Raw genomic sequence first — 26,846 nt, forward strand, 5'->3', positions numbered from 1 at the left:
TTGATATCCGCAACAAACAATGTTAGCGTTTTGTGTACTGACCTGCTGTAGACAAACAGGTTGGAGTCAACGCTGACTGTGGGATCCAGAGTGGAGGAGGGTCTGGTGAAGTCATCCAAGTGGAGGGTCTGCTCCAACACCCACTCAGAACCGCCGGTAGACTCACACTCATAGATGGACACGTGCATGGAGAAGTCCCCTCTAGAAACCTGGCACAGGAGGACGGAATGGAATGAATTAAGAAAAGGATATATAGAAACATACCGGCTCACTTCAACCCTTGATCCGATGAAGCAAATTGAGAGTCAACTCCAATGAAATATCGGATCAAGGGAATAACAAAGAAATCCATCTGTACTGCATAGAAATGAATCCAGAAGCCATAGCCAACCTGTCCCTGCCATGGCTGTTTGAAGGCCACCGCCAGCCGGCCGATGTAGGAGCAGGACACCGCTACGGGACGTCCCGACACACACACCGCACTGTTGTTGTCCTCCTCCTCGTTAAGCAGCGCCCAGGGCTCCCAGCGGTACGCCCGCCCGTCCTCTCTGCCCTCCTCCCCCTCGTCACCGTCCACGGCACAGCGCCAAAAGCGGACGCGGGAGTCCGAGCAGGTGGTGACAATCAGGTAAGGTGCCAGACACACTGGGTAGATGGAGGAGGAACTCAGGTGTCCTAGAATAAATGAGATAAGAGGGTGTTTGTTTACTCATTACTCTACTCATTCTGACCTTTCACTTTGTAAGTGGTTCTGGATAAGGTACAGTACATGCCTAAATTGTATGCAATTGATATTGGGGAAATAAATCCTAAGCAAATCCTGCCGCCACCTAAAGGTTACAAATCATCTGTATTAGGCTTAAATTGGTACACTGGTCAACTCTGCTGTTTTTAAATGTGTTCTATACATAAAGTTGTAGTAAGGGCATTTTATCAGGTATTTGACCAATCTGGGAACTAAATTGTTACCAAGAAATTTCTTCACCAATGTGTTTCTAAAGGTGTCTAATAACATGTACTAAAAGTTTGAAATTCAACTCCCGGGGGAAATTGAGTTATTAGCATAATATGTGACCATACCCATAACATCTTATATAAAGAAAAAAAGTCCAAATTTCATCATTCTTTCAGTAGCATGTGACATGAAAATAGGGGGTTTTCATGATTCTGAATCCATTCCAAGCATTAGTTTTGCACAAAAAACACTCCTTGGGAGGAAAACGGCCATAGCCGTAATCACAAACGTGATGAGGTCAGCACATTTGGTCAAGTGGATATGGCCTAATTTAGCCCAAGGAGTGTTTTTTGTGCAAAACTAATGCTTGGAATGGATTCAGAATCATGAAAAACCCCTAGTTTCATATGTCACATGCTACTTAAAGAATGATGAAATTTTGACTTTTTGGCCTTATATAGGATGTTATGGGTATGGTCACATATTATGCTAATAACTCACAGGAGTTGAATTTCAAACTTTTAGTACATGTTATTAGACACATTTAGAAACACATTGGTGAAGAAATTTCTTGGTAACGATTTAGTTCCCAGATTTTCATAGATTTCTCTTACTATTGGATTGGATCTCAAAGTGCTTTACAGAAAATATCAAAGAGACAGAAATAAAAGTACACGAAACACAAGTCGGAGATAAAAACACAAATAATCATAGGAGCACTATTTTGTGTAGGACAAAAATAGACACTAACGGTGGGGCTCCACCGGGCGTGTTGCGTCTCCGTCGCGTGCATCAAAAAACGAACCGGGGCAATTTTAATGCAGTCACGCTACGCAACGCGGGCAGTGGAACCACCCATTGATTAAAAAGGGAACATTCCCTGACTCCGGTGGAGCCCAGACACTATACTTATAATTGTCCATTCATTGTCAATGTGTAGAACAAAAATAGCCGATTTGCTCAGACACATATGATGTCAATGGTCATTTAATGTTTGTGTAAGACGAAAATCTACACCACTAGCTGAATATAGGAGGGACTAGTGCCCCTCAAGAAAAAAACAACAAAAACACCTAGGTTGGTTACAGATGTAAGTGTAAAGCAATACAACTAGAGCATTAATATGTTAGATATGTGTGTCAATGTGATCATGCCAAATGACAATAGTCAATAGTAATGAATACATATTGACAACCCAAAATCTAGCACACCCACTACTCAGCCCAGCCTAGTGTGAAATAGTGTTTGCCTATTGGTACCTGCAGAGGGAGTGGCCCGGGTGACCTCCACTCCGTGGGGCAGGTCGAGCCTCTTGCTGTACACCAGCTTGGAGCTGAGGATCAGCTTGCTGGCTGACTGCAGGTTGGCTGTGGAAGACGATCGGGGCATGGGGGAGGGCATGGGGGAGGTCTCTGGGGAGGAGTCAGCGTTCAGTGCCTGATTGGGTACCATGAGCTGGCTCTGGAAGCTGTAGTCTGGACTCGGCTCATCTGCAAACACGGGGACAGAGTTAGTTAGTTCAACAGAATCTCAAACTTAAAAAACAAACCGTAAAAACATCCAACCATTTGCATTAGTGCTCACAATGATCTGTTAAGAACACGTGATTTAAATAATTATATTCTCCACTCACCCATGCAGGCATGGACAGACTTGAGATGGAGGTGCCACATCTGTAGGACAGAGTTCTTGTTGAGATCCTTCTCTATCACAACCAGGAAGAACTTCTCAGAGAATGGGGGAGGGATGTAGTCTGGAGGAGAGCAAAAACATTCAGACTCACAATTGCTTGTACAATCCTGAAAGAATCCTTAAACATAAGGATGTTTCTGAAAATGCAACAAACGCCTAATTTGTTAACCTTTCGCTTACCAGTCCATTAGATAGCATGCAGATTAATAGGGACTGGTTATAGAATATAGATGGTTTCATTCACATGCTCTGATGTCGCTACTGTAGGATGTAGCTCAAGAACCATGGACACATCCGGCTGGCTATCCATCAGTAATAATAATTAGCTAACTGCATTAGCTATCACCAACCAGTTTAGCATAATAGTGTTAGCCAAAGACAGACAGATCAGGGAGAAAGAATCCCTCAACACAATTAACTATAGCTAGCTAACTTAACAGCTGACCAACAATTTTTGGCATCCAGGAAACAGAATGGAGGTTCATATGTGTTGAATATTCACTGCTATTGTCCGTTTGAAACTATCTACAGAGAGCAGAAAGTAAAACCCAGTAAAGCTGTACCCGTAAGGGTCACGGAGGAATTGACTGTGTAATAGTAAAGTGTGTGCTACCCTCGGTGGAAGGGAAGGACGCTGTGTACAGCTCTGGTTCCTCCTGAGGCTTATAACCCAGGATGAAGTCCTCCTGGAACACATGCAGCAGCTGGGTGTTGGAGCCACACTGGAACCACAAAGCAAACAAACACAATACAACAGGTTTACTTCATCATCATCATCATCATTTTTCGACCGCGGTCGACCTGGCAATGAAGGTCGAGGTCCTTCATTGCCATCCCCAGTTCCTGCTTACTGATGCATGTGTCCCTAGCGATGACATCAGGGAACGACAGTTTTCTACCTCTGGTCTGCTTTGAGGCAGGATTCCAGAGAAGGGAAGATATAACCACATTGTCAGCTCTGTAGCAGTGGCCGCTGGCAAACTGTGTTCTTCTGGATAGGACTAGTGAAGAAACACAGGGAAGGTTTGTCGTGGAAGTTTAGAGATAAACATTGTAAGAATACTCCAAGTGTTTTATGACGTCACTGCCCATGTGGTGAATGCCTTGTGGCTATGTTGGGGGTTGTCGTGTGGGAGAAGAGAAGAGCTATAAAAGCTGTCGTTGGTTGTCAATCTGTGAGTCAGACTGGGGTTTCCATACATGGGGTTGGTTCATGTAAGTCTTGTCTCCTTGCTCGAGTAAAATCTCTATACTCTATAACTCAGACTTCTTGTGTTGCCTCATTATTCATTGTTGTGATTTGGTTTTGAGCATATGTCCACAGATTCCAGTACAATTTAACCTCAAATGAGCAGTGGAATGTCTGAATTAGGACTATTTATTTTTCTTCCTCCTTAACCTGGCATGATGGCAGTCTATATGGCTCCCTGCAAGGGGAGTTGTCACAAAGTTTAGGATTGTTTTATGTAGAAAAACAAAATGTAATCTAAATTCCCCAGGCAGGCCATGCCCTGATTAATATTGTAAGTTAGTTTAAGAGAAAATACGTGACGTGTTGTATGAGTATGTTATGGGTATTCTTGTAAATCGCTCCGGATTGAGAGCGTATGTGGTAGAGCCTCAGGGGAGGTTTAAAATTGAATTGGCTTTCATTTGGGGTCCAGGATAAAATTAGAAGGTTCAAGCTAAATTTAGGAGGTAGATGAGATATATTTCTCATTGTAAATGGTCACATTTAGGACATTTCATATCCTTTGTAAAATTAGGTATAGGTTAATGTGGATTGTTAAGCCTACAGGTTTTTATCTTAGTCAAAAACAATATAGCTGCATGGGTAATTTGATTCTGTGACAAAACAGTTGCTTAAATGTAAATTAGGGAGTGATTGAGTGCATTTGACACCTGTGGAGTGTATGCAGGAAGTCAGTGACTTGACAACTTGCTAGTCTAAAAATAAAATAGAGGCATTTTTTTATGGTTGTTTGTTTTTGAGTTACAGATTGATACTGTCAATAGGTTTCTAATTTCTTTATTTTACACTTTCCTGTGTGGATGGTGTGAGAGAGACAGTATTGAATGTTTCCCTTGAAGTGAGTTATACTCATTCTGTGGGGACAGTATGCAAATGAGTATGCATGTCTGTGACTGAGAGGAGACACAGCATGAGTGTGTCACAGTGTGACTGTGTGAAAGGTTAGTGTCTAGTGTCTATATCCACTATTTAGTGGATATGATGAGACAGGAGTAAATCCCAGTGGACATTGTCCAAGAGAAATATTCAGTTTCATGCAAGGATATTTTGAAGATTCAAAAAAATATATTGGACTGTGTAAGAAATTGTGGACATGTCAGATTGAGAATAATAGTATGTTGTTGATTGAGAAAAGGAAAAGCAATAGTGACAGATAATAGTATGTTGTTAATGTCAAACTGGTTGAGGTTTAAGATAAAAGCATGTGGGCCGAATTATAAATACCTCTGCCTTGGTAAAAATAGGAGGTTAAAGAAGTGCGGATGGAAGGATAAGGTTAGGCTATAGTGCTGTATTGTTACAGCAACAGGGTGACAGATGAGACCAGTTGCATACTACTCAAAGCAGTTTTCAGCTGCTACAGCTGGTCAAAGTTTCTTCATCTTTGGTGGCATATAGACAAGAACTGTCTTGGTTCCACATGCAGTCTCGTCCAAAAGTAACTATGGTTCAAATCGACATGCACCGGTATGTGCCCCCAGGCGTCGGCCTCGGCCATATCTCCCAGCTGGTGATTGTCCCAGTGACCCCAGAGGGGGGGTAGTAGTGGTTAGTTGAAATAGTCAACAGGAAGAAACAGCTGGTGGTCTATATAGGAAGAAAATCAGTGCTCACAGCGTCTCTCTCACTGTCAACCCCACTGTCACAGAGACGGAGCAGTTGGGTGCTGCCGTGTCCGCTTATTATAAGCGTTTTTGGGCTTGTATTATAATAGCCTAGTCAGGCTTCTTTTGGGCTTGTTTCCATAGACATGGCTGCTTGTTTCTCTTCCAAAATCTGGCAACACTGCCAGTTGGGAGGGTCTTGTTGTTGTAGAACGCATGTGCCCTCTCAGAGTCACAATCACTAGTTAGTGAATGCAGAGATGAATAAACCAGATATGCCGACATGAAAAACTACATTTAATGAGCATGTAACAGTATTATGAGATTATTTGAAGGACAGGAACCCAAAAGTTAAAATACGGGAGGGGACATAACAGCTACAACTACAAATTGCAAAATTTAGTATGCAAAGGATTGCAATATTATGGAAAGATAAATGTACAACTGTCAACAAAGCTTCATCCTGTTCCGTTGAGAAGAGGATACCACGATCAAATCCAACCTACTGGTTTTGTTTTTTTTCCAGTATGAGGAGGGTTGATACAGCATAAACGTACTGAACATTGAACATTGGTCACTAAATGGACATTGATGAACTGACATTGTGAGATGGAAAACACTGGCGGACTGGGAATCGCTGAAAAACTGGGAGTACGATTCGAACCAACCTGCTTGTGACAGCTGAGTGCAAAGGAAGCTATTTTTGTGACTGATTGTGTTTCTCTGCAGTGATGGAGGGATGAGGTGAAGCCGACAGGTGTACATTGGGATCAAAATGATAGTGAGTGAGTAGAGTTGCGTTTGTGTAGTTGTAGCTGCTATGGAAAACAGTAGGTTGTGGTTGCTGTGAGTGACAGGACGTAAACTTGTCTTAACAGGGAACTAAGGTTCCAGCTGTCGGCACTTATCTGAGGTCATCTGACATGGTTAATAGTGGAGAAAAAAAACCCCTCCTCCTGAGTGTTAATGATTTTACGACATGGTCAAGCCACAATACTATAATCAGCTGCTTAGAGCTAGCCTTGCTGAGCCATGAGGCCAGAGGGGCGGGAGCCTAACTCCTTCTGTAGCGTGAGGCATCTGATGTACAAGTACACCCCCTGGACATGACGCTAGTGTGTCGTTTGGTATGACCCGGCCGGGGATTGAACCCCGACCTCTCAGTTTCAGCATGGACACTCTAACCACAAGGCCACTGAACTGAATTGGTCAGAGTTCAATAGTACAGTCCTAAATAAGAAATAGATCATATGTGTGTGCAGTACGACGCTCACTCAAATAAGAAGATGGCAGTTAAGATTCTACTGCAGTCATATAGGTCATGTTGGGAATCTGTAGAAATGGAACAGTGTAAAATCAGTCAAACCCTACATTGTATTGGATCGGTTAGAGAATTAATTAGGATAAGTACAGTATATTGAGGCATAGTTTTGTTAAATAACAAGTGATTTGAATAGTATTAGTGTAATGTGTGTCACAGAAGCGGAACTTCAATACAGTTCAGTCAGACAACTCAAGGAGGATGTAATATATATATTTATTGATGTAAGATAATCAATGCAATATATCTGTTATGGTTTGGCGATGTATTGGATCTGTTTTTTTAGGTACTCAGGTCAAGCGCATCAGTCCCGACCATAGGGACTCTGAAACCCCCGTACCTAAACAGTAGATCCAAAACGAAAGGTGGGTGAGCAGGTTGTATGACAGCAGCACGCTGATACAACAACAGTAAGCGAGCAAGAAGGAGGATGAATGCAAAACCTTCGGTTAAAAATAGCCGGTATGAGAGATTGGGTGAGCTGTGATTGGCTGAGTGAATCATGTGGATGAGAGCCTGATGCTGCAGTGGTCCAATTAACGGCCAGCGCGCTGACTGAGGTTCCCTGACTGAACTTGCTCTGTGCATGTCTATGACAGGCAAATGCTCATTAGTAAGAGCGATGCAATTTAAATAAGTAAAATAAATAAGGGAAAGACACTGACATCAGGACAAGAAAATAATAGTGATTATGACTACTATTGTGTGAGTTAAATGTAAAACATACTGTACTAGGATAACCTGTTTACATGGTCAGAATATGATCAAGCCGGAATAAGCTAGGCTTATTAAAAATAGGCTAGGCTTATATTTATGAGTTATACATTGTTCGATTATTCAAAAAGTCCGATAAGGGGCTGTATACCACAGATTAGATAGAACTAAGTTAGGGAAGGGTTTTAGCAGTACATGGACCTCTGTTGATCTGACTACATATGGCCGGTGTGAACATTTTTAAAATAATGGTTGATGCTCTGTAAGCTGTTTTGTGTCATCATAGGGAAATATCCGGGAAAATAATAAAAACAGGGAATAATAGTGGATCACGGTCGTGATGCTCTAATAGGAAGGCAGTAAAATTGAGTCCGTGATGAGGCCTGTGAGTAAGATTCTGATGTGTGGGGGACGCCCCGGAAATAAAGACAAAGTATGGAAATACATGTGTGTTTCCTGTACAAATGTTATGTTTTGATTCAGTTTATGATTAGGTCCAAGAAGGAGGAGGCGAGCAGATGCGTGTTGTGTCATGAGATTGATTTATTGATCCCTCACATGTGTGTAGCATGGTTACTAATGGAATGACTAACCTAATTGTGCTTGCGCGTCGAAAGTGTATATATCGCTGTAATTACAGGGAAAAGTATCATTGGATTGTGGAAATCAGATCTGTGAGTATTAAATGCAATATTTTGATGTTCTGAAGAGATTTCCTTGATACTGCTGTATGTTATATTGTAGTTATATTGTCATGGCTGGCTCTTGTTATGAAAAAATTAGGAGCGGAAAGGTGAACAATATGTGTGTATTAAAAAATGCTGTGTGTACTAAGGAGACGGGAGAATGTATTTTAGGAGATGGTCAGAATGTCAGATGGTAGACAGAATAAGTAAAGGTGCCACTACACCTTCTGTAAGTAAGGAATCAACAGTCTATAAAGTAACAGCTGACTGGTATATATATATGTGTCCATGTTAAAAGTATTATCATATTCCCGTCATATTACAAAGTGTTGAGTCCACCGTCAACACTCTAGATAGACTAGATAGAGTAGGCCCTTTTAAAAAATTGGTTTGTAGTATGTTTTTTTTCCAGCTCCATATGATCCTATGAAGACGACAACATGAATGATGATGATGATGAATGATGATGATGATGATGATGATGTGCGATCATGTCTGCTACTATGACACTGAGGGTCCTAAATGAGAGTGCTGTTAGCACTCTGAACTCTGAATCCGGCGATCATGTGCGGTCATGTGCCCCAGGAATGTCACCTGTGGGGTGACAATTTCTGGTCTTTTGAGAAGCCGGGACGTGTGCTGTTCTGTTGAAAATGGCCAATCTGCAAATTCGCAACATGTCTGGGCCCTGCACATTGTGAAAGAACTAAAAAGACTTGGCTTGCTCCTCAAAGTGGGCTGATGGACAATTCTGAATGGACACACTATGGTGCTGAGATGTTTTCTTGGGTCCAATGTCGGCAACGGTTATTGTATGTTTAATTTGGCGTTGCCTTATTTGTTTGTTGTTATAAAACCATTGTGTCACTGTATATTGATTTATGTTTGTGCCTGAATACCTGTGTATTCTGATGTGTTTTGTTGTATATACTATGTTGTTGATTTTATGTTTTTATCATGTCGTAAGCCATGTGGTGGTCGTTTTCTCTTATGAGATAGGCCGGTGTAGGAATTTTCCCAGAACGTTACGAGATAATGTTGTATGAAAAGGGGTTTTTCGCCTGCCCGTACGATATGAGTGAGTGTTTATTTTGTGTTCCAGGTTTTTGCCTGCATCTGCAATGTACTGATAAAATGGTGTTTATGAGTTTTTAAATGTTTAAAAGTGGGGTAATGTCGTGGAAGTTTAGAGATAAACATTGTAAGAATACTCCAAGTGTTTTATGACGTCACTGCCCATGTGGTGAATGCCTTGTGGCTATGTTGGGGGTTGTCGTGTGGGAGAAGAGAAGAGCTATAAAAGCTGTCGTTGGTTGTCAATCTGTGAGTCAGACTGGGGTTTCCATACATGGGGTTGGTTCATGTAAGTCTTGTCTCCTTGCTCGAGTAAAATCTCTATACTCTATAACTCAGACTTCTTGTGTTGCCTCATTATTCATTGTTGTGATTTGGTTTTGAGCATATGTCCACAGATTCCAGTACAGGTTGCCGTATATTAGATTAGTCGATGGGTGGCTCTTCCAAGACAGATTTTGCGCTCTCATTAGAAGGCGGTGTAAGTGCCATCCAACCGTTTCTCTAATTTCTTTGAAAGTGTCCATGTCTCGGAGCCATAGAGTAGAATCGGCTCAACGGTCGTCCTATTTTTTTTACTTTGAACATCTTACTAAGCTGGGATGACCAGATCTTATGCATCTCATTGCAAGCTGACCAGGCCATACCCTTGTGGTTATTTAATGTGGTTATTGTTGGATTTGCATATATTTACATATTCAGTTTTCGTGTCGTTGACATAAAGACCAACACAGTTGGAGGCCTGCTCAAGAGCCTGAAGGAGAGTCTGAGCGTATTCCAACGATTGACTGATAAGCGCAATGTCATCAGCGAAGTCAGTGTCGGTTAGGTATTTAGCAGGATGACGAGAGCTTCTCCTAGTGTTTAGTTGGTAGCCCTCATCATTGATAGTATCAACTGACATAATCAACAACAAAAATACATAGAAACGGGGCAAGTGTGTAGCCTTGGAGTATGCCAGCAAGGATGGGGAATGATGATGTTTCTCCGTCAGGAGTAAGGATGGTCGCTGAGGTATTTGTATAGAACTTTTATGGCATTGATCATTTTGTCGGGGATACCATATAATTTAAGAAGGTTTACTTAGTCTGTACGGCAGAGGGAAGATGTCACGCACTGACATACAGGCTGGCTAATACGACTTCAAAACAATATCAAACTTATTTTGCCTTAATTACGATTAATGATGATTTAATAAAATAAATAGTGAATATAGCCAATCTACAAGCTCATGACGTGTTGTGCACTTAGATCGGCTGTTTGCTATTTTTGTACAACACCATTCACCCCTGCCCACTTTGAAAGGCTGGGATGGCTTAGGGTCGACGACAGAGTACAGCATCTTGCAATGGGTCTGGTCCACAAGATTCGATACACGACCAAGATACCCATGTACCTGTCTAAATACTTCCTTAATGTAAACGAAGTCCACACCCACAACACCAGAGGGAGTGCAGCAAACCATGTACAACCCAGATTCGGCACAAACAAGGCACTAAATTATTTTCGCTCCTATGCCACCAAAATGTCGAACGCCCTACCAACAGTCATTAAGACATGTGAATCCCTTGACTCCTTCAAAACCGCTCTCAAAGGCACCTACGGATGGCTGCAATTCGAAACTGGCCTCTGTAAAATCTGAATCCCCCCCACCCCCCCCCCCCTTTCCCCTCACTGTATATGTATCTTTTCCCTTTTGGCTTCCTATATGATGAATTCCTGTTCTGTTCTTTAACTACATAGAAGTGTCTATTTGTATGTCTCTAAATGTTTTGATGAATTGAACAATGTGGACCCTGTTGTAAACAAGTGTAATGCTTAATTGGGTCGTCCACTCACAGTTAACAGTCTTTGTATTGAGTTTGTGCTTGAAATGTACTGTAATTCTACAAACTGTTAATAAATATTTCAATCAATCAATAAAAAACAATGAAGTATAATACAGAGCTAAGAGGTTAATCAGATAAAAAAAAACATGATAGATAGATAGATGTTGCCCATGTTATATATCGGGTTTTGATATTTCCGGTTAACTGTCCAGCCCTACCTGGTTGGTGATGACATCCAGCTCAATGATGCATCCTGGTCTGGCAGTGGACTGTTGACTCACAATGTTGAAGACCTCTCCCACCAGTTTCTACACACACACACACACACACACACCCTCACACACACACACACACACACACACACACACACACACACACACACACACACACACACACACACACACACAAATTAATGGCTTGTCGAGTAATATTATAAGAATTACCGGTAAGTGTTTTTCCACACAGTTTACAAAAGTAGGCTTGGATCTACAAAAAAATATATATACTGGTGGAGCCATCTCTACTAATGGCTACCGGACAGGTATTAGACTGGTATGGTCCTTTAAAAGGTGTAGGGAAACGGAAATGGTGAGCATTTTATTTTGAGGTTTCAGACAGTTTCAGCATGAAACGCTGCTCAGAAGTTTCTGAACCAAATCAGAGTGTTGCATCCCTTCAGGCGATGGGACGGTAGCTAGGGACGGTAGCTATGCTACACGCAGGATGCATGGAGTGTTTGTTTACAAGTCAGATATTCGGCCAGCTGATACTGATATGTGGCTTATTTCTACCCTATAATGTTTTCAGATACATATTTTAGCGTGATGATTAAGTTGAAACCGAGTAATACACTGACTGGATGTTATCTTGAATGGGAATTCAATCAGTAGCAGCTGTGTTGGACAGTGTTGGACGGACGCGCAGATATGGGGACTCAAACGGGTGAGCTTCCCTTTTATTGGCTTTTATCGATGTGGGCCTCGACACGTCATCACGCAGTATGTTTTCGTTTTCAAGTAAGTAATTAAAATTAGATTTTCATGGACTTTTGATATAAAATAGAAAATACACAAAAATGAAAATGTACCAATTTCTTTGGCATCCATTGTTAGGTATGCTCACGGATGTGGTCTAAAAGTGTGAAAAACACATTTTCATTTCACTACGCCTTTAAGTGTACTTTCAGTTTGTTTGTCTTGTGTGCACTCACAGATGTCTCAGGATCTGACAGCTCATCAAGTAGTTTCCGGGCGTCAACCACAGCTTGGTACAGGCGCAGGTTTTTGCCATCTGATGCCACAAAGCAGGCACTGGCGCTGTTACAGTAGGTTCCTAAATAACACAAAACGGGCTCCTTAAGACAGGTCTCCGCTGCATGCAATTTGCTGATTGATTTTCATCACAACATCGTACAATATTATGTTTTTTTCGGGGAGACAACAGGTAGTCTTCCAGAAGAAAAGGTCACTGCAGTGTCCTGATGTTATAAAATAAATGTTCTTGCAAAGATTAGGTAGGTAGATAACCTTGAATGCCTCAGTATGACTCAGCATTCAATATATTGACAATAGTTAACTTTTAACAAGAACCTGTTTGCACAGCAGCACCATAACTTAAACAGAAAGGGAGTTAAACATTACATTCATCAAATGTTTGTGGCACACCATGCACATTTGTGTGTGTGGGTGTACCGAGTACTGACCGAGCACGGAGCTGGGCACCAGTGTGGGCAGCCAGGCTACATTGCTGAAGGCAGAGGTGTGCAGGGAGTTGATGCGGGCCAGCTCTGAGACCCCTCCAGTGCAGGACAGGGGTCCGATGTGGTCGACCCTCCACAGGATCAGCTCACTGTAGATGGCGTTTGGGTCATGGAAGGTCCTTGTAGCTGCATTACGAAGCTGCTTCCTGGAAATATACACAGAGTACACAGAGCTCAGATCTCCTCTACTGGGCAACATGGTCATCCACTCACTGATTATTGTAAAGTCTCTTACACTTTATGTAAAGTACACAGTATAGCTTATGTGCAAAATGTGACTTCAATGGGGTGCAGACGTTTATCCGACATACCAGAAGTCCGACATGCGTTGCGGGTAAAGAATATCACCCGTGCTGCGGGTTACAAATCACCCATGGCCGGTTACAAAACACCAGTGGCTCCTGGCATGCGTGGCCTGTTACAAATCACCAGTGGCTCTCGGCATGCATTGCCTGTTACAAATCACCAGTGGCTCCTGGCATGCATTGCCTGTTACAAATCACCAGTGGCTCCTGGCATGCATTGCCTGTTACAAATCACCAGTGGCTCTCGGCATGCGTTGCCTGTTACAAATCACCAGTGGCTCTCGGCATGCATTGCCTGTTACAAATCACCAGTGGCTCTCGGCATGCGTTGCCTGTTACAAATCACCAGTGGCTCCTGGCATGCATTGCCTGTTACAAATCACCAGTGGCTCTCGGCATGCGTTGCCGGTTACAAATCACCCGTGCTGCGTGTTACAAATCACCTGTGGCGTCCGTGTGCGGTTAGGGTTAGGTTAGTGTTTGAGTAGGGTGTCGGACTAATGACTGGTATGTCGGAAAACAAATGCCTGCACCCGGATTGAATCCCCTCCTCCAATACCTGGGCAGTCCTTTGGGCGGGGTCAGGGAAAGGCTATGCTCCCCATCCAAGCTGCTGGGAGCGGAGGGCGGGGTGAGCAGGGCGTTGTGGTGGGAGCAGGTAAGCAACAGCGGCAGAACCGTGTGGCACGCCTGGTCGTTTAAGTGGAACCGGTGGCCGCAGTAGCGAAACTTGTGAGACACGGTAAGAACATTGGAGAAGGCCGAGCGCTCAGCGAAGGTCACTGCCCACTGTAGACAGACAGAGCCAAGGAAGATGTCATTATGAATGTGCATACTGTACATGTACTGTGCATGAACCTTCAGTAATATTTGATTGATTGTTAACACTTATGTAGCCAGCTATTAATTAATTAATTATTATAGTATCTGCCGTGCCTTTTGAGCCGGCTAAAATTACCCCAGGTCCGTGGACCGAAAGTTAAAGCCACCAACGTGGCCGTAAACAACGCTCGTTTTGATTAGAATCGGAATCTGGGATTGGATTCCGAGATATATATTGATTTTAGGCTCATGGCTCGTGCACATTGCGCTAGCATTACAGAGCTAGCCAGATGTAGCTTAGGGTCTGGGTCTACATTAAAATAAATGCCTTAAAACATGTACAGACATCCTAGGCCTCCTACGGTTTTATTTGATAAGACGTCTGCATCAGAAGTGTTCATATTTTTATGAGGCAAGTAAATAGTTCTTCTCACCTGGTTGAGTGATCCATCAACGTGTTTGGAGACCATCATGACGGCAGGGCCAATGCCAGGGCTGAGGGTGAGCGAGGGGCCCATGGAGGGCATTCCCAGGCCAGCCGAGGAGGCAGAGCGAGAGACGCGGTTGGCGGCCCTCCTCCCTTGCTCCCCCACCACGGCACTATCCCCTTCATTGAAAGTACAGGCGTACATTAGGATGTTTTTACTCAGTGATTTGGCATCACCCGTAGGAAACGCTACCGGAATACGAGATGAGAATGACACCTGGGAAGAAGAAGAAGAGAGACCGAGAGGATTAATTGTTATAACCACACCAAAAAAAAGCATATTGCTACACCAGCTGCAACAGCCATGATACTACTGTACCACAGCATGAAGTGTGTGTATTCATATTCCCCCAGTTTACACTTACCTGCACCTGTCTGAAGATGCCCTGGATGAACTCGTCCAGGTACTTGACATGCCAAACCAAGAAGGAGCCGTCGGAGGGGTGGATGGTGAACAGCATGTCAGGGCTCCGGTTCCACTCCAGAGTCATTGTCTCCATCTTCCTGTCCAGCAGCATAGAGGGCAGGGGCATGCTGGAGCTGGAGCCAGGGGACGAGGCCTTAGTGCTCCCTTGCTCCCCTGGTTCCCCCTCCTCACCGTGCTCAGAGGAGGCCTTGTCGGACATCTCGTCCAGGTCTAGAAAAATCAAGGGCAAAGTAAAACGGATGCGGGTGACTTAAATGTCTTAAGAGTGATATTTCGTATCAGCAAACATCATGAGACTTGTCGCTGTCGACATCACCATCATTTCTTAGAATTTCCTTTTTATTACCCAATTCAACATTGAACTTTTACTTCAAACTCGTTGATGAGACTATGTAGTCCCATAATCTCTCTTTCACCGTTGTTTATATTGTAGGTTTTAATACAGCCTGGATCATGATACAGAATTTCATGTTTTTGGGGGGTTCTTTTGTGAATGTGTACAGTAGAGGTCTTCACAGAACTGGTACTAAAACGATGGTTAGGCCTACATTATAATTAGAAAGTGACTCATTTGCTGTAGCTCCTTTTGGAACAGATCCGACTTTTTGTGAAGAACCGTGTACAGTGAAAGCCTCGTTCTGGGTCATACCAAATTCAATGGTGGAGCCCTCGGGATCCAAGGGGTCCTCAGTGGTTTGGTCCAGCTGCTGTTCGGAGTACTTGCGAAGCTGCAACATGAAGAGGTCCATGGAGGAGGTGAAGCTGAGGTCCTTGTTGTTCAGCCAGTGTACCACGAAGCCTCCGCCTCCAGAGCCATCCTCTGGGTTGAACACGGCAGAGTCAGCCAGCACTGACGGGATGTCTGTTGGAGGGACGATGAGAAGAGGGCAGGATAGCAAAAATATCCACCAGTCATCAAAACAACTCAATAACAGATCCATGGGCAATTGGGCATTAAGGTTTTGTTCTGACTGCAGGCAAATCCAATTTGTTTCTCAAATCTGATCTTTAAGACATACTGTCTACACTCATTTCACAAGTGATCAGATTGGATTTGTTTATTCAGACATCAACCTATCTGCTTTGGTTGCTGTGGTAGCGATGCACCGACATAGGCAGAAGTACTGCGTAAATAAACTGTCGTATGATGTGTTGCTCGCTGAAAACAGCAGATCTAAAAGCTCACAACGCATCTTGATGCACTGCGAGCTTGTCGATGGGCTACTTTCTGTGAGCAACACCATTGTACAGTACGTCGAAATATAAAGGCTTCAATGTCCGAATGTCTAGTGTGATACAGATGTTCAAAAACCTTTTTTGCTGTTCAGACTTGATAAAAACCAATGTGTGATTCCAATCTGGACTGGCCAAATATCGGATTTGGGCGGCAATTGCGAACAGATGATTTCCCTCTAGATGCAAAAAAAGAAAAACAGCATCCTACCTGTGTTGGGGTTGATACTGGCTGAGATGTGGAAGTGACACAGGGCATTGGCATGGTGTGTGATATGGCGGTGTGTGTGCATGTCCTGTGTGCCCATCTGGGAGGGCAGCATATCAGTGTGTGCTACAAGAGCAGAGGACCGTCGCCTGCCCCGACGCAGATGCTTCAAGTGGTGGATCGACTAGTGTGGGGAAGGAAAGACATACGTTATATCCCCGTTTGTGAGATCTATTCATCCCCATTCACGCATTACTGTGATCGGCGCATACCTCGAGGGCATGCTGGATCTTGTCCTTGTTGCCGGGCAGACTGGAGCTGAAGGAGTGCGTATTCTCAGCAATCTGTCCCCCAAGGATACTGTCCTCTGGCAGAACGGTCTCCGACCACAGCCGACACACACCATCCTCGCAGGAGGTCAGCAACACGTTGCACACCGATCCCCTGGGATGGCACGGCAGAAGATGCAAATGTGTCAGAAAGCAAATGGGCAGGTACAATAAGTTGGCCGTGAATGGACCATCACCATGCCCGTCAGTGCTGTTTGTGTGTACGCATGTGTGCCCTTACTTGGGCATGTACTTGCTCGTCCTCCTCCAGGACATGCCAGTGATAGAGCGAGGGTGGGCCAGGTAGACGAATGAGAAGTGAACAAGAGGGCCTTTCTTATCGGACGGGTCCTGGACAACCACAGCAGAGCGCCAGCCCGTGGTGGGATACCAAACTTTGAGTAGGCAGTCATCCTGTGGGCGGACGTACAATTATTACACACAGGAACACCCGCAGCTGATTACCGTAGGCACCATATAAATAGACTATGTGCACACAGGGATGTTTTGTCTTGGAATGTGTTGCATTGTGTACCTTCCCAACAGTCGCAAAATACTCCCCATCAGGAGACCACTTGGCAATGTGAATAGATGCCGCGGTCCTGTGAGAAACCAAGAAACACTGAGATCAGTTGTATTCACTTCTCCCAGGGAGCGCACACACACACACACACACACACACACACACACACACACACACACACACACACACACACACACACACACACACACACACACACACACACACACACACACACACACACACACACACACACACACACACACACACACACACACACACACACACACACACACACACACACACACACACACACACACACACACACACACACACACACACACACACACATTTTTGTTTGGGTACTTTTACACTTCCCCATTCCAGTGACTTCCCTGGCTGGTAAAGCGAAGTTACGTGTCAGCAGATAACATCTCACATTTGAGGTCTGACATACATGGCAGCACATGACAATGACTGTCTGAAATGAACATAATAGAATATAATCTGAACTGAAGCCAGAAAGACAGTAAACAAGAGCATGTAGTTGTAGGCCTAAATTTCGATTCAGCTGAGTTTGCATTATCTCATATTGAAAGGGTTGTCAGTGTATTCTTGTAATTCAATATCTCTATCAATGAATGCAATACATCTCTGTGCATCGGTGTGTCTCCTGCATATCTCAAGAACTGTCCGACTGATCGACTTCAAACTAGGCGTTTGAGCCTAACCCCAGGGAGAGCAGTGTCGAAAGTAACCGGAATCAGCTGTTGTCCAGGAATCCAGAAATATCTATAAATCTGAAAATCTCTGTATTTGTCTGTGGGACTGTGTCCCTTTTATGCCCATATGGAGATCCCTGATGTCATCAATATGAAATGATATTACTGATGACATCCAGTACTATTAACGGGTGGCACTGCACTACTCTGACAACAGGGACAACAGGTATTGAATAACGGAGAGGCGTGTGTTCCAAACAGGCTTGACAAATAAGAAGTATGATGTGAAAACAAGTCAGAAAAAGTGCATTTCAAATAGGCAGAGCACTGACATGCGTTTGTGTTAGTGTTGGTGTGTGAGAACACTAGCATGCATGTATGGCGTTAGGAGATATGGGAGATCAGATATAACACCAAGCTAGCCTGCAGGGTTTATGAACAAAATAACAATGAAAAAGCCAGCTGGCTGGGTCAGTGATCGTTAAGTTAAGACTGAAATGCACTGCAATACACTGGACTTCGGTCTGGCCTGCACATTACAAAGTGAGATGGTGAGTGTAAATTCCCCAGACACAGACAGCCAGGAAGCTTCACCTCTTAAAGGAGAATTCCATGCTAGAAGGCTTTCTTACCTTTATTTGTAGTTGTTAAGTCCCCACCAAAGAGGTCCAGGTGTAATTTCCCCTGCCATAAGCCCTCAATGAATTGAATGGGGCATTTATTTATATATATATATATATCCTCTCTTCATAATGTAAACAGTATCCCAAGCAGCACACTTTACTACTTATTTTGATGGAAATAAGCGTATTAGCACAAAAACCCAACCCCCATTGAGGGCTTATATTAGGGGAAATAGCCAATAATGCACTTTTGCACAAGATAACACCTGGACGTCTTTGGTGGGGATTTAACAACTACAAATAAAAGGTAAGAAAGCCTTCTAGCATGGAATTCTCCTTTAACCCATTTAGGCCTGACGTCACAATTAAAAATGATTCCAAATCAGTTTTCTGAAATACCTATGTTTCTATATCAGAGGTGCTCAAACTTTTTCATTTCAAGGACCCCCAGAATTATCTGTATTTGGGCGCGGACCCCCATCTGAAAATATGTTGTTCCAGGGACCACCCAGAAGCAAAGATTTGAGTTAAAAACGTTCGCTCTGAATGATATTCAAAGATTTGCGCCACATTTTCAAGATTTAAAAAATAAATTGCAGATCTACAATCTACAAGCTCCAGTGTGGAACCAGAAGTGGTACCATTATTTGTATGAAAGTGTTTGTATGTCAGTTATCAATGAGCATTTTCAAAGGAATCTGTAACAGACGCCGTGCTGGAGGAGCCATTCACGGAGAGAGTGGTGGCATCTGGTTGGAGGTGGAGGCATTTTTGATGAAGATATTAACATCACACCAGAGCCCAACAGAGCCTTATGGCTTGCTAGGCCTAAGAACTCCCTAAATGTATCTCAGGAGAGCCTTCTTTTGACCATTTTACAAAGAGGGAGGGAGAATGATGCTGTCACTATAGAATAGTGCGGTCACTAGATGACGGATCAGATACAGAACACAGTGGAGGACCATTAGTGGCAGCCTGTCTCTGGCCATAAAGCCACAGCTGTTGACCAACATGATGAGACAATCTACAATTGCCTCCACAATATACCGTACTCTACAGGTCAACGGGTCACAGACAGCGGGGGTTATTGTTTGAGAATTGACTGCCTACACCTACATCTTAATACAAAAGAATGGCTCTCCACCCCAATCCCCCCCCCCCAGCTTTCTCCACCCACTCTCCCTTCTCCTCCATCCCAACTCCACCCTCTCGCCTCCCTGATTCTTTCCCTGTCGATCGTTACTCTTTCAATTTGTGTGGGTTCATGTGCCATCAATGCATGTAATTTGGGTTCGATTTGGGTTCATGTCCAATCAATGCATCTGTATGAATTCACGAAACATTAAGGCTCGTCACTAACTCAACATTCTGCAGAGTTTCTGTGCTTCCCATTTACAGACTCTCCTGCTGCAGATCGGGGGCGTGATTGTGGATCCCCAGCTACAGATCAAAGGTTCCCATAGAACACGACTGTGGTTACAACATACTATAATTATGACTCATCACTGCACCATGTACAAAAATCTCAACTTGCCTTCTCCCATATTAAGAAGACAGCAGCAAAGGTTGCAGTTCATTTTTAAATGTATTATTTTAATTTTCCACAGTATCTGAAACCGTTTGTGGTACCTTTCACTTCTAAAGATCAACTGACATTATGCGAGACATGTGAGATTTTTTTTTATGTTCCAAAAGTAGCAAAATCTGCCGCCAAAAAAAACATTTCGGTTTAAAGTTCCCTCTGACTGGAACAATCTACCTATTCAAATTTGGTCAATAACATATTTTCAATTGTTTAAAACATCCTCTCACATTGAGATAACGTAGTTATTCCCAATAAAGAATTTCAGACACTGGGGACTACTTGAAATGAAAAGGTTTGAGAATCACTGTTCTTCTAATGTACACAAATGTGCTAAACAAATATAGTGTACTTTCATGTGGTGATGCCCATGCTTCTCATTTGCAGTACATATGCACTGCTGGTAGATATGGCTGTGTAATAAAAAATAAATATACAAAAAGATATACAAAAGAGACTTAGGGTGACTTACTTGCATTGCCAGACACACTTCCAGTCATTGAGGACGGGGTGGGGCCTGTCATCATTAATCTGTCCATCCTCTTCCTCTATCAAAGTGTCTGCCGGCGGAGGAGCCCACAGCTGGAGGCGTTCAGTTGCTGCTAGGATACGGTTCCCTGCAGACCACAGAGCACAGTGTTCAGTATTAACGTACATGGAGTTACATGCAGCTATATTATTATTTTTTTAAATGCATTTCTTTTCTGAAAAACCTCACGTTTCTATATCAGTGGTTCTCAATATTTCATGTCAAGGACCCCCAAAAATATATGAAATTGACCACTGACCCCCATCTGAAAATGTGTTGTTTCAGGGACCACCTCCCAGAAGCAAAGATTTTAGTTAAAAACGTTCGCTCTGAAAGAGTATATATTCAAAGCTTTGCACCACATGTTCATGATTTTTCAAAAATAGCAGACCTACAAGCTCGCAGCGCGCCACTCGGTGGCGCTCTATGAGCTTGTAGATCTTCTATTTTTCAATAGCTAAATTATAACATAATGTTTAAAACACCAAAATGGTTTGCCTTTCTTTGTCGTAGAAAAGTGTCGTGCAAAAGTAGCAAAAAGTTCTCAACGAATCGCAATACATTTTTTGGAAAAATTCTGAAAGGTTAAGTCTGTCTGTTCTGTTGGTTTTAAAAATATTTAACCAACGTAAAAGTCTTAAGAGCTTGTGACTAAATAATTAATCACTACGTTGGATCCATTGGAACACAGATTATCCCCCCCAACCACACACACACACAATTCCCTGCAAAATAAAATTGTACATACAAGGTTTCTGCCTGGCAGCAATACAAGGACACACGTCAAAAGCACAACAGCCCCAAAGACACAGAGGAATGGTGAGAGTGGGCATGTGTAGAGTGGGATTGTGTTAGTCACCCGGAGAGACACGGTGTGTGGGCCTACCTTGCGGGTCCCAGGCCAAGTTGTAGGTGATTGCATCGAGGAAGAACTGTCCTGTTTTTTGCCACTGGTAGTTAAGCTGGTGTTAGTGACAGGATATAAGAGCAGGTCAGCATGTACAGTACACAGACACGGCCACACCATGCAAATAAGACATCCCCTTACAAAATATACACCTTCAATAAATACACAGCCTGGTTATTAACGTGCAGTTGCAGATTCAGCTAATCTTCTGGCACATCATACAGTACAGTATGTACTATGTAGTGCACTGACATGCAGTGAGCTCAAGTCTCCAAACATGCTTATGGTGCTGCTATTTGCAAAATATATATTTTAAAATAAATAAATTCATGTAGGTATTTCAGAATACTACATAGCATTAAACAACAGCAACCATCAGTTTTTTAATAATCATACAAAATAAACACAAAAACATGTTGGTGACAAGAAAAAAAAAGATAAAGAGTAGCAACATGTGCAGTGTTTGTGCTCACCTTGTGGCGTTTGTTTGGGTTTGTAGCGATCGGCTCAAAGATGCAGACTGTGTTCCCATAGGACGCGGCGATCTAAAAATAAAGAGCTGAGTTCATCATCACATTGCTCACCCCATGAGTGGTACTGCACAGTCATCCCCGTAGGATGGGAGGAGAGCAAAGTTGCAAAGAGTAGAAAGCACTAGGCTTGAAATAATTACAAGAGCAAAGACACAGCTACATTTTTCAGGGGAATCGTGCGTGTGTGTGTGCGTGTGTGTGTGTGCGTATGTGTGTGTGTGTGTGTGCACAAGACATACCCTGCCAAGCTGGTGGGAGCACTCCACGCAGCCCACCTGTATGTTTCCATTCTGAGCTCCAGGAATAATCTGAACGCACTCGAAATCACTGGCCAGGATCACGATATCACAGCCTGAGCCATAGGCCTGGAACATACACAACACAGACATAAGAAAGACAAACTAGATCAAATTGAGCCACAGTGGGGAAAGAAATTAAGTATCTCCACTGAGCCATAATAATCTCACAATCAGCATTGATACTTTTGATAGCCCATGAAAACCCCCATGCAATTATTATTAATACGTACAATGCATTGTCAACACTCTGACTGATGAATATCTAGGCTTTGCAAAGCAACTTAAACAGTTTGCCACATTTTTTAACTGGAGAATCACAGCGAGTTACTATTTTTTGGAATATGTGGCAGCTGATTGGTTGGTAACCAATTTGATAGTCACAATCCTTCAATCACTGTAGCCAAACACAATTGAACCCGGAAAGATTGTGTGCATGTATTCTGAACAGAGTGTGATGCACTGAAACCAATGAAAGCCAGCAAAACAAGCATAGGATTAGCTGTAAGAATGTACCAAAATGGCACGGTGTAACATTTCACAGATTTTACTACTGTGTAACATCATCTCAGGGTGACAGTGAAACTTACTAGCATATATGATTATGAAGTTGGTTGTTTACAAACTATAATACTGCTATCAGGTCCCATGATATACGAGACCGCCCCATCCAAAAACAAGCTTAATTAATACTGTGCAGAATTAACGAACCAAGCTCACATCCCCATTGGATTTGGGCAACAAGATTACCAGTGAACCAATACAGCGCCATGTGCACAACAGTGCCAGCAATATAGACTGGATTGCTGGCACTTTATGCCATGGTACAGTCAGGATGACAGCTCCTGTCTTTCATTATTCAGGAGAATGGGAGGAGGCTGAAAAAACAAAAGAAAAACAACCACCACCACCACATGTCACACAACATGACAGGAATACTTGTCTGAGACAACCATGGCTAAGGGAATGATCAAGGTGTCTAGTATGCATGCACAACATGCATCGTGTCCACGCAAGAAAGAAAACATATATTATAGACAATGAAGAGAGAGAGTGTGTGTGTGTGTGTGTGTGTGTGTGTGTGTGTGTGTGTGTGTGTGCGAGAGAGAGAAAGAGATGTAGTCCTGGCTTTACTATTACTGCGGCAGTTTCTCCCTCATATTACGGCTGGACGTAAAAGCAGTCACCGTCACACACAGTCTAGGCACCTCCTCCCCCAACCGCCGCCACCATCACCACCACCACCACAGACATATACACCAAGAGAAGAGTATCACACACTATAGTTTGGATGTGATTGAGTCTCTCTACTATACTACCTCAGCGAGGTTAGCCTAATTATTAATGCTGGTACCTTGAACGCAAGCTGGTGAACATGTGTGACCTGAAGAGGTCTGTGTGACCTGAAGAGGTGATCTAACATCACTTTGCTTGCTTGTTTTCTGCATGTGTGAGGTGGGCCCAGGGTTTCTTTCAGTCAGCCAGGCAGCCTATCATTTTGACCCTGCTAGCCACACTGGCTGGTTTCATCAAAGTGCACCACTCAGGTGACAAACAACCTGTAAAGATGGGATGATGACACAGACACACGCTGAGTGATTCATTCATTGTAATGAGGTACTATGGAACAGATGGCTATTGCGATCATCTGTCTTTCTTCCTGGTAAACATTGACACAGGCGAGTGTGCATACTGTAACTGATGCATTGCACACACTTGACTGTAAGAATCAATTTACATGTGTGCATTTCTTGTCACAGCCACACACACACACATTTCATTTCTAGTTTTGCACAAAAAACACTCCTTGGGCTGAAAACGGCCATAGGACAATGCAATGACCCTCGCCTTATATAGGATGTCAATGGTATTATCACATATAACCCCTATAAAGATTGCTCAATACCGACAGCCGGTCAGCAAGTGGATTCATGAATGTATGTATATAGACAATATTTACACCAAATTTCCCAGCCCACAGCCCCGGCTGCCGGACTAATATAAAGTAAGTATACTCATAATTGTCATTGTGGGCAGCAATGCAGCATCATACTACCATCCATGTTTCTCGTATGTCAAATACATTTCAGCACTATACTGTTGATTTGATTTCAGATTTCATAAACCCTTACTGTGTTACTTGCCCCGATTCAATAGCTTATTTCCCTTCCACTCTTGGATAGATTTGTTCATTCAACAATTACAACCCTGTTTTTCCAAGTTTTTCCACATACCCTGCAAACTTCTGCTAATTTAAAGACGACAGCCTGCTCATCGAGAGAAGACTGCTGTATTATTGATAGGAACGAGTCGGCAGAATCTTAATAATTGAGAACATGCTGAGGTTGGGAAGACAAGATGTACTATACTGGACTTTATGCCAGCTCTAAAGCTGGACAATGCAAAAAATAAACTGAGTACAATGTGCCATGGGTAAGGGAAAATAACAGAGGAAGTGAGAGAGGGATCACTTCTGCTTTCATTCCGTGCCCTCAGATGTCACCAATTCCCAGGCCTAATGTAATCACATCAAGTCTTCAACATGTTCCATCGCCACAGCTGCTACAATGTTGTGGAATGCTTTCATCTTCACCCTACCCCGACAGAGACGCCTCAAACTGAAATCAAACAGTTTTCAAATGGTGTAGAGATAAAATTGCAAAGCAGCAGTCTGTGTTCACAGTTTCTATACCGGTAGTTTACCTATTGTATAGTCAAAACATTTGTCCTTTGTGCATATGGTCATACCATATCAGCTCTCGTAAGTAGTGACTCATAAATGGTCATCCAGGAGGATGAAATGTTGAGAGTAGGGTAAATCAGGTGTGTGTATGCACGCTACTGGAGAATTGGTATGGCATTGGACATATCAACCTACTGCTCTTTACCCTATTCAAACTGGGAAAGCATCCATGACCGTGTCACTTTATATTTTTCTATTCCTATTTCCCATTTACAAATAGCAGATCTAAAAGCTCACAGGGTGTCAGTTCCTGCCATGCTGCGAGCTTGTACATCTGCTATATTGTTTTGAAAAATCTTGAAAGTGTGAGAACCACTGATTTAGAAGGCAATTGTGGAATCGGCCTCAGGTGGGATAAATTCCCTGCGCGGTAGCACTGTCGCCTCACAGCTGGGGCGCCTGATGGAGGGGAAAGGAACCGGCTGGAATAATGTATTCCTTCCACGTGCTACAGTACATCCATTCATCCAACCGGGGAAACTCCCCCTGTCAGGTGAAAATAAAAGCGGTTTGGACTCCTCAGGTTGACAGAGGAAATGTAGCGTCCAGGATTGCATTAGATAATTGACACTGGAGAAAAGTGTTGCAATGTGGGATAAAGATAAAAGATTTAAAGAAACTCAGCAAATAGAATCTGTGGCAACCTTCGAGGCGTTAGCTCCACAGCTAACACTGTCTTTTTATTGAGCAGACAAGTTTATTTGTCAAATGTTTTTGTTTTGTTTTGTTTCCAGGAAGGATGACTCCACTCCACAAAGAATTGTGCTGTGCAGTAGTTATAACACAAAGCAGTAAGCACAACATCATACTCTGGACAAAGTGGACATGTGATGTGATGACGAAAGTCTACACAAAAGTCACAGACTGTCACGGTTGCAATTTTAGGCATTTGTCAAATATAATGATAATAATAATAATAATAATAATAGTAAATAAACATTGTCTCAGGCTGCCCGGAACTGGCGAAGACTGAGTACATAGAGACTAGAGGCACAACAAGGCAGCAGCCTACCTGCACTGGAAGATCTGCAGGATTTACATCATCAAGACATCCACAAAATGGTATGAACATCAACCAAAAAGTCTCTGAGAATAATGGTGTCACCATCCTCTGGGACATGCCCATCCACACTGACAGAGAGATAAAAGCCAACAGGCCTGTCACCGAAAAGAAAAGAGATGTATTGCTCATAGACTGTGCAATACCATCTGAAAGAAACACCTCAGTGAAAGGCACAGAGAAGCTCTATCGTATCCCAGGCAACATCAAGTACGGAGAGTACTGTCAATCTTCCTGAAAAATGTAGGGAAACTGTGGGGCCAATGTATTATTATTAATATTATTGCTATCAATTATGGAAAGAGTACATCTTTATCTGAAGGTCAACCTAGTGTGAAAATGATTCAGTTTAATTATTATTATTATTTTTCAATTAAAAACTGCTCGTCAATCTAATATTGTTACAACAATATAGAGGCTTACGTCACTGTAAACTATATTGCAGACATGTTGGACAGAGAGTCATTAAGACAAGAGAGTTAACCAATAGTTGTCATTATGGGCTTAAGACTATCAATCATGAAGTATACACTGCTTAGTAGCTGGCAGAAGCTTTAACCCTTTGGGATATTGAATAGTAAGTGGATAAAATTGTATCAGTACTGTACTTAAGTACAATTTTGAGGCATTTGTA

At 42.9% G+C, this 26,846-nt stretch overlaps 1 protein-coding gene across 2 annotated transcripts in view; it reads right to left on the reverse strand.

Moving 5' to 3' along the window:
* dmxl2 (Dmx-like 2) overlaps positions 1-26,846 on the reverse strand; it is a 66,643-nt gene that overhangs the window by 36,877 nt on the left and 2,920 nt on the right. For both annotated transcript variants that reach the window (XM_083759800.1, XM_083759799.1), the window contains exons 2-21: positions 22,353-22,478; positions 22,054-22,125; positions 21,560-21,635; positions 20,617-20,761; positions 17,233-17,299; positions 16,939-17,111; positions 16,641-16,812; positions 16,372-16,552; positions 15,577-15,789; positions 14,866-15,137; positions 14,448-14,717; positions 13,751-13,980; positions 12,830-13,032; positions 12,338-12,459; positions 11,346-11,435; positions 3,261-3,369; positions 2,589-2,708; positions 2,215-2,445; positions 392-675; positions 43-209 (exon numbers count right to left, since the gene is read on the reverse strand). In XM_083759800.1, the coding sequence (XP_083615926.1) occupies positions 43-209; positions 392-675; positions 2,215-2,445; positions 2,589-2,708; positions 3,261-3,369; positions 11,346-11,435; positions 12,338-12,459; positions 12,830-13,032; positions 13,751-13,980; positions 14,448-14,717; positions 14,866-15,137; positions 15,577-15,789; positions 16,372-16,552; positions 16,641-16,812; positions 16,939-17,111; positions 17,233-17,299; positions 20,617-20,761; positions 21,560-21,635; positions 22,054-22,125; positions 22,353-22,478 (3,323 nt within the window). The remainder of the gene's footprint in view (positions 1-42; positions 210-391; positions 676-2,214; positions 2,446-2,588; positions 2,709-3,260; positions 3,370-11,345; positions 11,436-12,337; positions 12,460-12,829; positions 13,033-13,750; positions 13,981-14,447; positions 14,718-14,865; positions 15,138-15,576; positions 15,790-16,371; positions 16,553-16,640; positions 16,813-16,938; positions 17,112-17,232; positions 17,300-20,616; positions 20,762-21,559; positions 21,636-22,053; positions 22,126-22,352; positions 22,479-26,846) is intronic.

The sequence above is a fragment of the Protomyctophum parallelum genome, assembly GCF_964188405.1.
Source record: "Protomyctophum parallelum genome assembly, chromosome: 2".
In the NCBI taxonomy this organism is placed as follows: domain Eukaryota; kingdom Metazoa; phylum Chordata; class Actinopteri; order Myctophiformes; family Myctophidae; genus Protomyctophum; species Protomyctophum parallelum.